The 19867-nt window shown below is 32.2% G+C and overlaps 1 protein-coding gene across 1 annotated transcript; it reads left to right on the top strand.

The window, feature by feature from the left end:
- The first annotated feature begins 11818 nt into the window (after positions 1 to 11818).
- Positions 11819 to 17976, top strand: LOC139496178 (uncharacterized). Its single transcript, XM_071284647.1, has 3 exons — positions 11819 to 11884; positions 13705 to 14784; positions 17666 to 17976. Exons 2-3 carry the CDS (start codon positions 13807 to 13809, stop codon positions 17879 to 17881), a joined length of 1194 nt encoding a protein of 397 aa, XP_071140748.1. The 5' UTR covers positions 11819 to 11884; positions 13705 to 13806; the 3' UTR covers positions 17882 to 17976.
- The last annotated feature ends 1891 nt before the right edge of the window (positions 17977 to 19867 follow it).

Raw genomic sequence — 19867 nt, 5'->3', positions numbered from 1 at the left:
GTCTTTTATAGCTTGCAGATCGGTATGAACCTAGGCGTCGTGTTGAAGACCGTTCTTTGGCCTATAATTACTTTTTGCACATTGAGACTTTGATTGAGAGTTGTCTCAATTGCCATTAATAAATGCTTTAATGGCCTTTTATTTAGTTACTGTTAACATTTTATAGAAATTTAGGTGAATATCGCAAAAGCCTTTATTGAAACCAAAGTCATTGAAGTCCTGTTTCACATTTCATTCTAAATGTCTTTAAAATCAATTAACAAAAATACCAAACTCTTAAGTAAATTCAAAAAGGGATATGTTCATAAAAAAACGAAAAACAAAAAAACTGTTAGACTTCTCCAAACAACAGCACGAATGGAAATTAGCTGTCATATTCAAGCCCAATTAATCAACAAGTTACTAAATCAGCATGAGACTGGTGCAAATGTATAGAAAATGATTTCAACCTTGACGTGTTTAGATGCATACGAGATAGTAAAAACGTTTAAAGGAGAAAATGAAAATTGGACTAAGAAAATTGATGAAACTTTAGAATGATTAGCTTAAATTGATATTTTGATGTACCTCAAGACATTGTACATGCGCAGGGAAAAAAAAAGTTTTTGCTTACTTTGGAATTCTTTAATTCTAAATTATCTATATTTCAAAAGGTTTATTAAGAAGGCGATCATCTCGATCTAACTACAGGCAGTTTCCATGGATTTAATCCGATAAGTAATTCGTTGCTTTGAGTATTTTCTAACATATGTAGAAGAAAAATCAAGAAACTTTATTAATGATTGTTATTAATTGTGGTTTCTGTCTTCAATAGCACAGGAAATTATATTACAATGCTATGTCAAAGTTGTATTAAGTTAAATTAATTTCTACGGAAAGTGGATAAACAAATTATTTGCAGATGTTCTGTTTTTAAAGAAACAATATTTTTAAAAAATGCACTAAACTAGTTTGATATATTTTACCATTAATTTGAGTTTTAATAGAGCTAAATAAATCAATCAAGTCTATACGTTAGGTTTTTATAATCATTGAAATGCATACTGTTGTCTGCACATATCTAGTCTCTTATAGAACCAGACGAATGTGTCCCTAGACTAGATACACTACAAAAGTCTAAAAGTCTGAAAAGACCAGTTTTTGTCTTGATTTGCATGAACTTTTACTCGACATTCTCCAAAAGTATGACTCGTGTCTTAATTTTTCTTGACAAATTCTCATTTATAGATTTGTATGAAATTTACTCGACATATTCTCGACATTCTGAATATGGTCTTAAATTTTTTTGACAAATTCTTGACATTTGAATACTGTCTTGATATTTCTCGACATATTCTCGACATTCTTATTTTTTCTCAGTATGGCTTGACATATTCTGAATTGTGTCTTAAATTTACTTGACAGTTCTGAGTTTTACAAATCATGACCAATATTCATGAGATAACTTTAATTTTTATTTCTCTTTATATGATATACTGTTGTTCACTTCTTACAAAAAAAAAGTTGGGCATGTAAAATAATTGAAAATTTGGGTATATAAATATTTTTACAAATGCAAATATGGCTATGGCTATGAAATCTAAAGTATAAAATAATTCAAATGTGGGTGTGTTGATATAAAACAATTTGAATGTGGGTTTTTAAATAATTACAAATTTTGATTCCTAAATCTTATAAATTAAATGATTAAAACCAATCATACTGTAGACATATTTCATTCTACATTCATAATATTCAATGTTGATATGGTAAATAATTATTATACCAAAATGTGATTTTTATAAATAGCAAATTATGATGATATACAAATCATTTATTTAACAGTAGAAAAATTTGTGTAATGTCATCTGTTGGAATATATATATTAAGTATTACACATGGACAGGATGTTCCCCATAAGATTAAGGTATTCCACACCCAAGAGTACACGCAACTGTCAAATAGAAATAACTGCTTTACCTGTTATCAGCCATACAACTTATCAGTTGACCGAACATGGCACTACAATTTAAAAAGATTGTTGATAGATGAAAATGAAAATCATCATTTTGATTAAAAAAAATTGAATTAAAATGGATTTTTTTCATCAAAATTATGAAGTTAATTATTTTAACATAAAAACAAATTGAATAATTCCCAAAGATTAAAAGAAAATTATTATCTACTCCAGGAATAATAAAAAAAATGTATTTATAATGGGTTCCATCAATGATTTCTATAGAAATCATTGGTCTTATGAAATGGATCTCAAACAGACATGCACAATATAGTTCTAAACATTCGTTTTCTTCTCAGGAAGGAGTTATCACAAATATTTATTTTTGAAAAAAAATTATAAAATTCAACACTAAAATTTGAATAACAAATGTTTTTGGGTTGTTCTAAAAAATGAATAAGGTTTTGAATCAAGATGGGAACAAATTCTTTGACCTAAACGAAAGCCCCCCCCCCCCCCTCCTCTTTTTTTATCCACATAAACCCAAAAGATGAATTGTGGGGTCCAAAAGAGACACATGGTCACATTTTAAAACTGCCTATAAGATACCTATTTTAGTAAAGCAAATTTGACTGGCAGTTTTGCGAATGGCAAAAATTTAAATGCTGTTTGTTAGTAACTTTCAAATTGACTTATATTCCAAGTGAAAACAATTAATTAAATGTTTAATAAAAATAAATCAAAATTAAACTACATGGGGAATTATTCAGGGTATTCCAACTTAGTTGAACCAAAAGGGTATCTTACTATACCAAATTGATTCTTAATTCTTCAAAGTTTAGTTTAGCCATAATAAAAAGGAGTAAATAACAGCAATAGAATGTCATAAACAGTGCAGAATAAGTCTGTTCACATGTCAGGCCAAATTTATACTGTTGAGATACTGAAGACCTACAAAACTTTATAACTACCTTCAAAAACATCAAAGATAGAAGCGTTGAGTCTTTATGGCAGGCATTTAAAACAGCTGTACAAACCACCATAGAGAAAAGAGTACCAACAAAAATGACCTTGGAAGAAACACCCATCCATGGATCAATACAACCATTAGACGCAAAATAAACCAAAAGCAGAAAGCACACAAGAAGGCTAGAAAAACTAAAAAGAAAAGAGACAAAGATAGATATAAAAGACTACAACAAGAAGTTCAGTGGGAGGTCCGGCAAGCCAACAAGAAATATATGGAAGAGGTCAGTTCAGACTATAGAGATAATGCAAAGAAGTTCTGGTCTTATATCAAAAGCAAAGGTCAAGAATGGACAGGAGTGGCACCGTTAAAAAACAAAATGGGATTTCTGCAAAGTGACAACAAGAGCAAAGCTGACATTTTAAACGACCAATTCCAGTCAGTATTTACCAAAGAAAACCTAAATAACTTTCCAGATAAAGGAAAATGTCCATACTACACCATGAAGGACATAAAAATTAGTACCAACGGAGTCCACAAATTGTTAAAAAACCTGAAACCGCATAAAGCTACTGGTCCCGACTTAATACCAGCCTTTATACTGAAAGCAGCAGCAGAACAACTTGCTCCGATACTCACAGACCTATACCAAACATCATTGAACACTGGTGATGTCCCGCAAGACTGGAGAGATGCCAATGTAGTTCCACTTTTTAAAAAAGACGAAAGGCACCTAGCATCTTACTACAGACCACTATCTCTAACTTCTATCACGTGTAAGGTCTTAGAACATATTGTACATAGCAACATCATGGACCACTTTGACAAAAATAAAATACTAACTGATGCACAACACGGATTCCGCAAAAGACGATCATGCGAATCCCAACTAATCGTAACCATCAACGACATTGCATCAAAATTAAAAAGCAGCGGCCAAGTAGACATCATCCTACTAGACTTTGCAAAAGCATTTGACAAGGTACCACATCACCACATCACCGACTCCTACACAAGCTGGAATACTATGGCGTCAACCCCAAAACCAATAAATGGATTCGCTCCTTCCTACATAACAGAAAGCAGAGCGTGATATTAGAGGGTGCTGTCTCCTCACAAGTACCAGTACTCTCTGGTGTACCCCAAGGCACAGTTCTTGGTCCATTTCTGTTCCTGGCCTACATAAACGACATGCCAGAAACAGCATCTACATCAGAGACCAAATTGTTCGTGGATGACAGCCTACTCTTTCGTACCATCACCAACCAAGCTGACAGTGAACTACTTCAAAAGGACTTAACAGCATTGGAAGACTGGGAAAACAAATGGTAGATGAGTTTCAATGCCAAAAAATGCCTTGTCATCAGAATATCCCCAAAAAATAGACCAGCTACACGGTCATACTCTAGACACAGAGGAAGCAAGTAAATATCTTGGAGTAACCATCAGCAACAACCTAACATGGGATAAACACATAGACAATACAGAGATGTGCGGGTAACGGAGACACGGAGTACATACGTGTGTGAATTCTTCGGCGAGTCCTTATTAGACCTAACAAATAATCAAGTATGATAATCTGTTTTATACCTTCTGTTGAATATATCATGTATATATGTAACGTTTTTTTTTTGTTTTTTTTTTTTATAAAGTAATAAAAAGCAAACAAAAGAGTGATCATATGTATTTTGATCCAGTTGTTTGCCATCTAAATTTTATCTAATGGGGTATGTTTTAAATCACCTAAAAGACGTGTTTTATATGATTTCAACTTGAAACTTGTTGCATTTTATAATTTTAGAAAACTTACTCCCGGTCATATAGCGGCGAAGGCATGTATTTTCTTCGTTTATTTCCTTCTAAATTTGTCTTAATTTGAACAATTTCAGCTCAATATGTATTTTCTTTATTAGGTTTTTTTGATTTTTTGATTGATTGATTTTTGGTTGCCTAACTTCCAGTGGCAAATATTTCATGCATGTTCAGAACGATAAGAGGTTTGTGTAAAATTTGACTCACTACTCACCGGTTGAACATCCCTGCAGAGCTTCAAAAGCATTGCATAATGACTTTGCATTTACACCTTAACATCACCTTATGAAGACATTGCATTCATACAGAGGTGATTGTGGACAACAGAAATCAAATAACTAAGATTTATTCGAAGTGGTTTCATAGGACACCAACATGATGCCCAACAGTATAATATATTGCCTTTAATTGGACCAGGTTTGGAGTTAGATTTCCCCTAGAATTTTCTCATCTTAGCGGATTTTTTTTATCCATTTCGATCGCCCTTCGTAACCCCCTTCAGACGCCAACAATTAAGAGCTAAAAGAAGAAATATAAAAAAATGAATTTGCGTATATCAGAGTGCCGGGTATATGTCGAACGCGCTATAAGGCGCTTAAACACTTTCAGAGTAATTGGAAGTTTATGGAGACACCCGACTGACAAATCGACCAGACTGTAGAGCTTTGTGCGAGTGGAGCGACATTATGAACTTTGTCAGGAACTGTAATACAACAAATAAAGCTAGTATCTAACTAGCTTACATGTACTATGTATATATTATCAATCTAGAATCGAATGAACTTGTATAACTCTCAGCTCTCCCTTTTCTAGCCAACCCACTCCTGCACGCGTACACCTTTCATGTCTTATGATATGCTGGACTGGCGGATCAAGGGGGGGGGGGGGGAGGTTCGGGGGTTGGAACCCACTTTTGTTTGGACGATCAATGCATTTGAATTGGGACATATGGTTGGAACCCCCTCCCCTTTATCTTGTGTTGGGACCCCCCTCCACACACACACGCATACACACACCCTTTAAAATGAATGGATCCGCCCCTGCCAGCAATGATATCACAAAAGATAGGATGTTACATAATGATTCTCTAGATAATTGTGATTTGAATTAACTAAGACGCACAGAATTGAAATTTTACCTGTTTAAATCTATAATCAGTATTTTGACACCGTTCCCAAATTTAAAGTCTAATTTGTCAACCTCAGCGTAGAGAATATACCTTTTCGTAACATGTCTAGTTAATGTTAAGTTTTTAAACATGTGAAACCAACCAAGATGCACCTATTAAATAACCTGAACAAATCAATTTATATTGATTATAAACTACATATATATTACCAAATGAATATGATTTTTGAAAAGCAAATTCATTTTGAATCGAATATAAGTCTTACAGAAAAATGAAGAACATATGATAATATGGATCATTAAGGAAATACAATCAGAACTCTTTTTGTCACAATGTTTATTTCAACATTATTGTTTAATATCTGAACTGAAACTGAAAGTAATATTTTTAACATTTGACTTCATATAAACGAGGTCAACTGTATTGACTTGAGTGCTAATTAAGATAGTACCTCTACGTTATTTTCTGAAACTATTAAAGAAGTCTATGAACTTACCTTAGAAATGTTTGTTTATCATATTGAGAGAAAAAATATATGATTGCGCATGTCCGTGAGTAATAATCAGTGACGTATACTAGAGATAGGTACCTGAAGGGTACCTGACCAATTATCATAGACTCTCTATTTACTGATTGTTTGGGAATGTAAAATATCTTTAAGGCTTTTACCAGTACATAATATTGAACATAGTTCTAAATTCATCAAATACATGACAGTTTTTATTGGATTGTCATACTAATAGAAGAACCAGATGATCATAATAAGGTTAACAGACTAAACGTGTGCAAAGATATAAACAAAATATGACCTTTTTTATAATCTGAAGTCGAAAATATTGCTCCACAATACCTAATCAAACATCCTTCGAACATAATCAAAATCAAATGGATACATTTCATAGCCTTGCATGACTGTGCGTCAACATAAATCACGTATACAAAAACCTTCTCTTAATAAAAACCCTGTTATTTATCAAAATCTTCAAAACTTTACCTCTATTGAATTATTGCGTTCTCGCAATCTCATTCGCAAACAGATTTGTCGTATGTAGCAATCTTATCTTTACATTATCATAGGGAATTAAACGCAAGTGCAAAGGGGTGATCTTTGACGAGAGAAAAAATAAATAAATGTAAAGTGAAGATAGTATTAACCGATTCTAAAAGTAGTAATCTGATACACCAAATAATTTAACGACTCGTATGACAATGTTTGATTAAAAAATTAGAACGCAAAGGATATATATAAACTAACAGAATAAAAATTGCTCTGTCATAAAACAAATCACGTGCTCCATGATTGTGTGCCGATAGGTTATAAAGGTTACTATCAGTTTATTACGGCGACGTTACCCGAAATTTAATAAGCAGCCAATTCCTTTAAATAAAATTAATAGTGTTCCATTGTACGGTATAGACTAGTAATAATTCAAAATATTTGCACAGAGGACTTTGATGAGTAAATATACATAAATATTAAAAAAGTGAATGATTGCCAATAGAATGTCCACCAGAGACTGAATAATATGGAAGTTAACAGCTATTTTTACCGTTTAATCTTCAACAATGAACAAAACCAGTAACGCAAAGTCAGCTATAATAATTTATAAAGAAGTGAAAGAATTCTTTTAAAAACTATAATGAACAGCCTGACAAAATAACATTGGATTGAAAAATCAGCCATTTAATAACTACTGTTCCGAGAACACAGTTATTTCGAAGTGCCTTTCTCTTACGCAATAAAAGCTAAATAATAACAATATACTCTATCCAAAAAAGGATTTTACAAAGCAGTGTACAATATGCATGTAACGGTCCAAAACTGTCCTTGACAGTATTATCACCAGAAACACGGTTTATATGACTGCAAAATAGCCGGTGTCTTTTTTTCTGTCATTTCCGTCAAAAGTCGCATAGTGACTTTATAGGTTCAGTCATCGTCGTAGATTGAGTTTCAATATGGGTTTAGATATTATACATTATAAGTAATTTTGTATACACTCACGGAATATTTACGAAACTTAAACAGAAGAATTTTCATACAGGAGAAAATCAGGAACCATTAATTTCTAAAGAGATATTTTTGTTCATTTTGACGAATTGTATTGAACGTATTTGCAGTCAAATTACGATATAGTCAGGGGTTAAAATGTTCAACAAAAAAACACTTCATTGCAGACATATTTAACTCTATATAGAATATCGCAGATTATAACATATTTGTTGCATATGCAATTACTAGTCAACCAATTATTATCGCTTTAGCCCAATTTATGACATATTCTTATTTTTGTGTTTGACCATATTCAAAATAGTCATCCAAAATGATGTAAATAGTTCTTTTTCTTTCTGCAGAACATGAATATGTGATAAATAGATTATATTTGTGTTTTTTCCTTCATATTAATGAGTTTGACGTAACTAAAACTATTGTAAAGGGAGTTATATGTTTTAAGAAATAGCCTAGCTGATAAGAAAAACTAGTCGATTTAACAGTTATGGCTATTTTATATTTTTCTTATAGTATTTGTTATTGTTATGTTATGACAACTACCTATGAATATTGTACAGGGATCTTTCAAATTTGCAGAAGTATCTCCTCCAAAACATCTAAATATAGTCTTACAGAATATGAATGTTGTTTAAATTTTAATATTGTATGTTTGTTATGATTGTCATATTTGACTTGGTAACAATCCAATATTTGGATTTTAAACCAATAAATGATTTGATTGATTTGATTTGATTAGTTGCCTGGCATCAACTTACGGCTCAAGCCCCGAGCTGACATGATAGTCTTGGGGGTGTACCAGAGCCAATATGAAACAACACATGTTATAATAAAAATGCTTTTTTCTGTACTTGTGTCAGGTGGGAAAAAACATATATGAACATGACTTTCATTCAACTTGATATCACCATGATCACTTTTCATACCTTGGTTTTAAAAGAAACGCAAGACATATCCTCTACAGTACAATTGTTTTCAATGACTATCGAACGTTATGTTTTAAACATGTCAAACCAACCATGCACCTATTAAAACCCTGAACAAATCAATCTATATTGATTATAAACTACATTATAAATAACATATTCAATATTGCTTTGTCTTTCAATAACAATATATATTAACAATATGACTTTTTAACAATGTTTTTTTGCAAACTCTTTTTATATCGCAATTACAGAAATATCCTGTACTTTAAAAAAAAAACTTGTTTAAATCCTTTTACATTGATTATGAATCTATTTATTTTTCTATTGTACAACATATCTAAAAATGATTCGTCTTTCAAGGGCGATATATCAATGAACTTTCTTTTGAAAGGCACTTTAAATTCACATATGTATTTATAGTTTTTTATATGACGTGGTACGAAATGATATGTTCTCAACGTTGAGGTTGAAAACTATATTTAAATGTAGGTATCGTGTCAAAACAGTGGTTTAAATGTTTGAATACCTGTGTATCAATTAAATCATGTAAAGCTTGTGGTTTACTTTCAAAGAACCTATACTGTATGGAGAATACATACAATTTCAATGGTGATGTATTGTTGGGAAATATAAAACTTAATTATAAAGTTGATTTTTAGTGTCCTCCAAGTGTTTTGTTCTTTTATGGTGCAAGTTCAAACGTAAATCATACAGTAATGGACTATATTTACGTAATGTATTGATATCCAGCAATTAGGCATTGATTCTAAAAGAAGAGTGTTTTTAATCTTATCGTATTCTATGTTATAAACTGACTTGAAATTGGTCAGCAACAAACGTAAAAGGCATTTGCAGAGCAGTTAGAATCTGAATAACACAGCCTAAATATGATTTATTCAATTTCAGTAAGGATATCTACACAGCAACTATACACAACTGATACAACAAATGCATTGAACATTCAACAGTAAAACGGTTTTTTTTTTCAAATAAGACACAATGCACAATATGGTTTGCAAAGGCTTTTTTGATAATGAACTCATCATAGAAACCAGGATTGCAATTTTATATTTGCGCGTTTCCTCTTCAAATGATTCATCAGTGACGTTCAAATCAATAAATGGTGTAGTCCAAATAAATTACTAAGTTGAAAAGCATTGAGGACCGATAATTCATAAACGTTTTGCCAAATAAGCTGATTTTTTCTATCTATTGTGAGATAGAAAAGCCCTAGTATCTAAAATATTCAAGGTTTTGTAAACATTTGCTTTATAATTGTGACCATGTTAATGGTATTATATCGATCTGTTCAATTCTTCTCCATAGGAAACGCTTGTTGCGTCATAATAATTTGAGTAACCCTAATAATATATGACGCCACAATAACTACCCGAACAGTTTAAGACAATGCAAGTCCCTAAAGTGTTTTAAATCTCAGCTAAAATTTCATTTTCATCGCATTGCTTTTTAATAAGATTGATTATTTTCTCTTTTACGAGCTTTTTTTTACCTTTTTGTATTTCGTTTGAGAGTTGTTCTGTATGCTTTTAGTCTATGTTGTTAATTTTCAATTCTTTGTTTTAACATGTATTTTCGTATGGACCTTTTATTTTATGTATTTTTTTATTTCAGTATTTGACACAATGTATGTTTTATGTTTTTGTCATAGATTTAATTTAATTACTATGTGAATGTACAACATCTGAGAGTAATTTTCATTTTTTATATAGGGCGCTTTATAAATTTTTATTGTTTTTATTTTTTCTAATTAGGTTTAAACGCCATGTACAATTTATATCCAAAACAAGGTTTCGCCATATTAATTTTAGCCCTAAAAATTTGAAATGTTTTAACTGCAATAATGTTCTAAAAGAAAGATTTAGTAGATTTAACGAATTAGTGTATATTTGTGACGTCCTATATGTAGATGAATTCCTTAAAATCTGAGAATACTCTTGCACTACATCAGACCAATTTATGTATTACATATGTGTGGATATACATTTTGTTCTTATTATACATTTTCTTTAAAACACAAACATTGAGCCATACATTCAACATGTATAAACTTGTGTACATATTGTAAACAACATTAATGACGTATAATGACTGTATATACTAGTACTCTGAGGTATATGATTTCCTAATAACAAACAATGTCACTTCTTCAGTGGTTAAATTCCGGTGAAAGCTCCTGACATCCCATGCTTGCCCGGTCCATCTCAATGCAGTTCACAACGTGATGTTATTGTAACCCAAGCTGCCAACGACGGTATTGACACGATGAATTCCGCTACTACTTATGCATTTGTCTGTCTCGATAGCTGAAAATTGACATTTACGGCAACTCTTGTCATAGTTCTAAGTTTTACTCCAAGCTTATATAAACGTTCAAATAAAAGATTATTACTGAAATTAAAAGCGTAGAAATCGTAGTTTCACAAGCTTGTTTTATTTTTAAACAGTGAGGTAAAAGTTGTTTTTTTCATTTATTTGCAGTTACAAAAACGTTGCAAATGCAAAAAAAATCATTGCGGCAGATATAGATTTTTTAACGTGACGTTCCAACAGAGTCCTTACTTATAGCTTTCAAACTACCTCAAACAGAAAACGCAAACGGGGAGAAGAAACATTTCAGAAGTGAAGAGTGTCTTTTAAAGATTGAGCTCTTTGCATTTTTATATTGTTTTAATTTTTGAAATAATACATTTTAGCCTCTGTTTTTTCTTCTGTTTTGAACACATACTTAAATCTTTTAAAGAGACTAAGATTAGGTAGGTAAGAACTTTCGACCTGAATTGTCTACATAATAATACAAACGACATGTGTGTTAAGAGGTATTTTATATATTTGAGGAACAGATTTAATAATGCATTTTATCGGTTCTTTATAGATATTTAATGGTTTAATACCATGTATAATATGAATCTTTATAAGTACAAACCCCCAATGTAATTTAAAGAAATGATCTATAATATTAGTACTCAAATATACCTATGTTAAGATTACGTCACAAATTAAAACTGGCATGCGCAATCTTAATATATTTATTACTTCCTTGACTGAAGTTTCAATTTATGTGTTAAAGAAAGTTTTGATGGTAAGTTTTTAGACTTCTACAAATGTTTAAGAATAATCATACAAATACAATCTACTTTAATCAAAATAAATCCCATTTATAAACATGATAAAGGTATAAAATGAATTAAAATTAATTAACTTTCGTTTTTGGTTAACTATTGCATTACCTTGTTGAAATCGACATTGTGACGACAACATTATTCTCATTGTAAATATGCTAACGGTCAATATTGACAGACGTCCTTGGTTTCTTTATGTTTAATACAAAAAGGATTTACCGGTCAAAAATCGTTTTATGCATGTCTTTTGAAAGCAAAATTAAATATCAACTTTACAACAAATATGAATAGAATAAAAATAGATATAACCAGACTAAGTCTTGTGGTAGGTATTTACAGGGTACACGGTCGAGTTAACATTTGTAAAGACTTACATTGTATAGTGATAAGGTGACATAAAGAATAATGTAATTGCTAAAAGGAGTCAGTCGTTTTAATAATGGCTGTTTTCAATAACGCAAGGATGAAAAATATCAATTATATCTTTTTTGAATTTATATTATGTCTGGACAAACATGACAAACGGAGTAAACTCTTATAAAATGTAAGCTGGCTACTATTTATTTAATATAAATCTATCAACCTTGGAAAGTTGTCTACTTACTATGAGCAAAATAAATATTTTTCTTTTATTTCGGTCAAAGTTCCAAGATATTTCTTATAGTTTAGCTAGTAAAAGATATGATTGCGGGTCATCGACGTTTGGTAGTTTTTTTTCGGGGAGGAGGGATGCCTGTCTCTTTTGCTATCCTTGTCCTATACTTGAAACTATATGAGCGTCTGTCGTCCGTAATTATTTGTTTTCCTTTTATACTAGGCAAAATTTAACCATCTTTTGTCAAAAACAGATAATGGAATTTAGAAGAAATATGTCCGATGATTCCCCTTGTCACCTCACATGACCGACATGGTTAATACATAACATAGGGGGAAAATAGCTATTTATAAAAAGATAATCTGACAGGTTAACATACTTAGGATTGTAGCTGTATTTAACAAAACTTTTAGGAATTTTCTGTTCTTAATGCTCTTCAACTTCGTACTTTATTTGACCTTTTTAACCTTTTTTTTATTCGAACTTCAATGATCATTATTTTAAAGACGAAACGCACGTGTGGCGCAAATACAAAATTTAAATCCTGGCATCTTTAATGGTTTATATACATAATATAAATAGTATTTCAAAATAACACAGTTATTTCTATGATAAAATACATTAAAAATAGATATATGAGTAATAGTCCTTAAATGAAGATTTTTACCAATATTTTCATCTTCCTTATTCTCTTGAAAATTATCAATCGATATTGGTAAATTTTAAATAGCAAAAATGATCAATTAGATATTATCTACAAATAAGGTAGAATTGTCTAAATCGGTAGAGCAGTCATTGCCCGTACAAAAGTGATAGATACCAAGATGGACATTCAATACTCATAATAAGAGCCGAAGAAAGCTGCGACGCCATGAAAAAAGGCAAAAGGACGAACGAATCCAGACAAAGATTTTTAAAAACAGCCGATAAATACCAGTCTGCAATGTTTGAGTGTGTCCATTGATGAAAGTTCTCCTGCATCCCGGTTTTCGACTTTTTATAGATTCCAGTGGATTTTTTGTTCAATAAATATAAGAAATAAAACACTGTTTAATGTATGCATGTTCATATATATTATACTGATAAATATGTCTTTGATTTGCGGTTAAATTGTCAGAGTTAAAATCTCAAATGCTTTATATGTTGATTACAAGTTTCTAACACACATTTGTTTTATTCTTTCAGTATGAATCATTTTTGCTGTTGTTCTTTTAAAGACTGTATGAGGATGATTTGACATATTAAGATAACTGTAATTCCCACATACTAAAACATTGTAACAGAGATATGGCTAACAAAGAAAGGGAGAACTTTTATCGGGGAACAACACTTATAGTAGATAACACCAAGACCTCATTTGTTGATCTTTTAGAACTCCATTTATCTAGGAGTAACCTATCGTTTGAAGATTTCATAAACCAACATCAACATCAAATATATCATCTGTGTTACAATACTAAAAAATGTTGTCAGTGTACTCCAGGTTATATTCTCCCAAACAACCGTATTCTCCACTATCCACAATTGGAAGTTCTCTTTGATAAGTATGCAAAGAAACCTGGTCACAGCAAGCCAGTGAATCGAAGTGACTTTTGTTGCGCTAAAATTCTCATAGGCATTACAACAGCTCTTCTCGATATAACTTTAGCAAGAACTTTATTGGTAAACTTGTGTAACGATGTCTTTTGGTATAGCTGTTTGATTGTTCCATCGCTATCTCTAGAAGATTTCTTAAATCAAAACAAGCACACTATTTATCATCTAAGGGAACCAAACGTTCCATGCTGTCAATGCCAACCTGGTTTCATTTTCCCAGTGACCAGTCCGTTGTTAGATCTTCAGTCATGGAAGTTTTTATTTAACTTGCCCGAGTTGCCTTGTCAACATCATCGAATGGTACCAAGTGATTTAGTTTGTACCGTGTCAGCATCACGAGGCATTGCTGTACGTCATCTTAGCGATTATCTTACTAAACTTCTTATTGAACAGTGCTGTCCACTCCGAAAAACAATCGAAATGCTTATCCAAATGAGAAATATGATCCAGGGACATGCTAGTGAAGGAAGAATATCCGACGCTGACTATGGAGGATACATATTGGACATTGAATCAGGAATTATGGAGATTGCTAAAGTTTGTAAAAATGAAGCCGCTGCCAAGCAGTCTCTATCAGACATTAAAACCAGATCACTGGATGAAACTGTATGTGTTCAATATCAAAATATGTTGTTGGAGCAGATTCAGAAGGAAACACAACTTGAAGAGGTAATGTTGTTTTATATGGGATTTAAGCACCACATTTGAGATCGAATGATTGTTATAATATCTAATAAGTAATTTTGAATATCTTTGTTTATTCTTTTTGTCCTTTCTTCTGTCCATTCATTTTCAGTTTACGTTACAATGTTTTTTCTTTTAATACTTTGCATTTGTCTTTTCTAACTTAAATTTTTACAAATATCTCATTATCGTCAAATTAAGTTGACCAATTATATCAAGACTTCACATAAACTATTATTGGAAGGTCATGGAAATGATATCATGATGTTGCTGTCCGCTTAACACGAATGTCGTTCTTTCAATTGAAATTGGGATAAAATAAACCAGAGCAACTTGATGTATTCTTATGACCGTATCTTAGATTATTTATTAAGTTTAATTTAAGTCGTTCCAAGTTATAGTTACAAGCGCAAAGATATCAAGATTTACAATCAAATAATAACATAGTCGGAATTTACATGTGGCAATTTAAACGGTTTTCGTTTGGCAAAAAGCTAGAGCAGCAAAATGTAATCAGTACAAATAATCAGAAGTACCATTTAACAAATAGGTCAACACAGACAAAACTACCAGTCAATTTCTCAGTTTTTATAGATACAGTAAAAATTAAACTGTCAATTGTTCTTGAACAATTGAGAGGTCTTTCCTTTTGTAATGTAAAATACATGTTCAAATAGACGTAGAATGTATTGAAAAGCTTTAAAACACACTGAAAAACCTTTAAATAAGGTTAAAAACACCAAATTCGCTATATGGGACATGACCTTGACCTTTGACCTTTTGACCTTTGTCAAGGTCATTAGTCCCCAATGTCATTGCCGAAGACCCCATGGGTCTAGGACCTTTGGTTATATAGTAAAAGATGATTTTGTCTTTCCAGAAACCTAAAACAGGTGTTATGCCCCTTAAAAAAAGGTCAAATCTCTTCGGTCAAAATGTAACAAAGCTGTGCCGTAATGACCCAAACATTTTCCACTATTTAAAACTTCTGTAAGTATAATGGTTTCTGAGATTATCCCATAACAAGGTGTTAGGTCAAAGGTCAAGGTCAACATACAAATTTGACCTTGAGGTATTTTTCAAAGATACATAAATTGATGATGATTGGTGAAGATCCTAGGTGTCTACGACTTACGGTTTCTGAGTTTTGGTGGTCAACCGACACCAGTTAATTTTCATAGGGGCATAACCCTACCAATGAGTCGTTGAATCTTTTCGATCCAAATGTAACGAAGAACCAGGGTCTGGTCCTGAACAAATTTCACCCTTTGTTTTTTTTCTACCTATTACGGTTACGGTGTTGGAACGATAACAAGGTTTTTGGGTTTCGGAGGGATTACTCCGAACCGACAAAATATTTCGACTCACAGGGTGAGTTCCGGATAGGTATTCATGACACCGATACAAAGTGTGAACATGAAAGCGACACGTCTTACGGTTACGGAGGCTAACTTCGTCAAAGTTTGGCGGAACAAAAAGAATAATAATAATAATAATAATAATTAAAATGTCAATTGTTCTTGAACAATTGAGAGGTCTTTCCTTTTGTAATGTAAAATACATGTTCCAATAGACGTAGAATGTATTGTCAAATGTAAAAAAGTTGCGCCTAATCCACCTCAACGTTTTTCACTATTTACTATTTCTGTAAGTACAATAGTTTTTGAGATATCGACTAAAAAGTTGTAAGGTCAAAGGTCAAGGTCAACCTTAAAAAGCTTTAAAACACACTGAAAATGTTTAAAACACACTAAAAATCCTTAAAATAAGGTCAAAAACACATAATTCGCTATCTGGGACATGACCTTGACCTTTGACCTTGTGACCTTTGTCAAGGTCATTAGTCCCCAATGTCATTGCTGAAGACCCCATGGGTCTAGGACCTTTGGTTATACAGTAAAAGCTGATTTTGTCTTTTCAGAAACCTAAATCAGGGGTTATGCCCCTTACAGAAAGGTCAAATCTCTTCGGTCAAAATGTAACAAAGTTGCGCCTTAATGACCCAAACATTTTCCACTATTCAAAACTGCTGTAAGTATTATGGTTTCTAAGATGTTCTGATAACAAGGTGTTAGGTCAAAGGTCAAGGTCAACATACACATTTGACCTTGAGGTATTTTTGAAAGTCTCATGAATTGTTGATGAATGGTGAAGATCCTAGGTCTCTACGATTTACGGTTTCTGAGTTTTGGTGGTCCACCGACACCGGTTAATTTTCAAAGGGACATAACCCTACCAATGAGTCGTTGAATCTTTTCGAATCAAATGTAACGAAGAACCGGGGTCTGGTCCTGAACAAATTTCACCCTTCGTTTTTTTTCTATCTATTACGGTTACGGTGTTGGAACGATAACAAGGTTTTTTGGTTTCGGAGGGATTACTCCGAACCGACAAAATATTTCGACTAACAGGGTGAGTTCCGGATAGGTATTCATGACACCGATACAAAGTGAGAACATGAAAGCGACACGTCTTACGGTTTAGGCTGCTAACTTCGTCAAAGTTTGGCGGAAAAAGAATAATAATAATAAACAGAAGAAATACAGTAAGGTCTTTCCTTATAGAAAAAGGAAAGACCTTAATAATAATAATCAGAAGAAATACAGTAAGGTCTTTCCTTATAGAAAAGGAAAGACCTTAACTAGGCAAAGACAATGATGTGTATTTAAATATCGACTGAGAATATCTCCTGTAAAAGATGCATTTAAATCAAGATGAGCTCCATTGACACTAATTGCATTTAGATGCACTCAGTCGTGTTTAGTTTTGAGTTTTATATCAATATCGATTTTAATATATCTAATTTTATGTTTGACCTTTTTCTGAATAATTCAAGGGACAGTCGGATTTTTCTTTTTCATTTCAGAAATTAGACAATATTGCAGGGCAATTACCAGAACAAATAGAACTATCCCTCAACAAAGCATTTCGCAATAACATGCCAGACATAGTGGAACAATCTGTCCAGTTAGCAGTTAAAAAGATATACGAACCAAATTCAAAACTGACAATTGGTAATATTTTACAGTTATTGAAAATTATAGATCCCTATTTTCTGACTTTTCACAAGGCGGCTGGATGAGGTCCTTATCGTTACCAAATGTTGACATTTCTTGTGCCATCTTTTATAAGAACATTTTCTATAAAGCAGAACATGAAATTAAAGATTTCTTTGTTCTTTTGTTCTTTTCCTTGATTTGTCCCTGTATTTATTCAATGTCCAATGATGTTGAGTATTATGTTTTTTACTACATTTATGATATCAGTTTTTTAATTACAGAAGATGCATCCCTTTTTATGTTGTAGTTGTTGTTCACGTACTATAGGGCATGCGCTTTGCTCAATATGTAAGGTGCTTCAATGACCGTTTATAATTGACATCTTTGATCCATTGGAATTTCATGTGTTATCATCTAATTGACGCTTATACCTTTACTTTTTATACGACCGCAAAAATTTTAATTTTTCGTCGTATATTGCTTTCACGTTGGCGTCGTCGTCGTCGTCTTGCGTCGTCTTGCGTCGTCGTCGTCCGAATACTTTTAGTTTTCGCACTCTAACTTTAGTAAAAGTAAATAGAAATCTATGAAATTTTAACACATGGTTTATGACCACAAACGGAAGGTTGGGATTGATTATGGGAGTTTTGGTCCCATCATTTTAGGAATTAGGGGTCAAAAAGGGCCAAAATAAGCATTTTCTTGGTTTTCGCACTATAACTTTAGTTTAAGTACTGTGAAAGTACTTCTATTCGTGGGGTACCAATTTTCGTGGTTTTCGTGGATGACTTTATCCACGAATTTAAGTGTCCAACGAAATAAAACAACCATTGTCCAAATCAAGACATGGAAAGATCCCCATCGGTAGGTTTGACCACTGATATGATCTAGAGAATATATTGAGTACGCCAAATCTAAGAATACTTTAATGGCAGTCACATAACTACAACTGCATGCAGGATTATACCCATTTCATCTTTAATAATCTAAACTGTACAACTTTTGATCCTTTAATTCTCATAAAAAATATTTTTTATCGATGAAAGTCAGATTTCCGGTATTGATATGCTAGTATGATAAAGTGTTCATTTTATATGCTCATAGTTCTCGTACTTATGGAAAATGATAATTTCATGCTGGGCTTGATTTTGATAAGAATTATTTGACAATTCAAGATACGTTTATAGCATTTGTTTATGATACTATTTTCAATAGGTGACATGTTTATGGCCTAATTAACACCTTTGATGGTCTTTTATCTGTTGATCACTTTATCATGGTTTAATAAGTGTTATCACTACGATTTACACGGGTCAATGATTACTTTGCAATTTCCTTCAATCCAGACTATATGTAACCTTTGTTTCTAAAGGCTTTAATTTTTCAAATTTTTTTTAGAATACTAAAATCCACGAATTTAAAAACCCACGAACATGTAAATATTGCTCAATCCACGAAAATTGATACCCACGAATTAAAGTACTTTCACAGTAAATTGAAATCTATGAAATTTTGACACAAGGTTTATGACCACAAAAGGGAAGGTTGTGATTGATTTTGGGAGTTTTGGTCCCAACAGTTTAGGAATTAGGGGCCAAAAAGGGGCCCAAATAAGCATTATTCTTGGTTTTCGCACCATAACTTTAGTAAAAGTTAATAGAAATCTATGAAATTTAAACAGAAGGTTTATGACCATAAAAGGAAGGTTGGGTTTGATTTTGGGAGGTTTGGTCCCAACAGTTTAGGAATAAGGGGCTTAAAGGGTCCAACATTGAACTTTGTTTGATTTCATCAAAAATTGAATAATTAGGGTTCTTTGATAGGCCGAATCTAACTGTGTATGTAGATTCTAAATTTTTGGTCCCGTTTTCAAATTGGTCTACATTAAGGTCCAAAGGGTCAAAATTTAAACTTAGTTTGATTTTAACAAAAATTGAATTCTTGGGGTTCTTTGATATGCTGAATTTAAAAATGTACTTAGATTTTTGATTATGGGCCCAGTTTTCAAGTTGGTTTAAATCGGGGTCCAAAATTAAACTTTGTTTGATTTCATCAAAAATTGAATAATT

This window comes from Mytilus edulis, chromosome 11 (assembly GCF_963676685.1).
Source record: "Mytilus edulis chromosome 11, xbMytEdul2.2, whole genome shotgun sequence".
NCBI lineage: Eukaryota > Metazoa > Mollusca > Bivalvia > Mytilida > Mytilidae > Mytilus > Mytilus edulis.
This window is presented reverse-complemented; position numbering and strand designations above follow the sequence as displayed.

Bases quoted from the DNA above. Each gene is read 5' to 3' on its own strand.
- LOC139496178 (XM_071284647.1), top strand. From the start codon at position 13,807: ATGGCTAACAAAGAAAGGGAGAACTTTTATCGGGGAACAACACTTATA. The intron at 14,785-17,665 runs GTAATGTTGTTT...TTTTCATTTCAG, and splicing joins AGGAAACACAACTTGAAGAG to AAATTAGACAATATTGCAGG.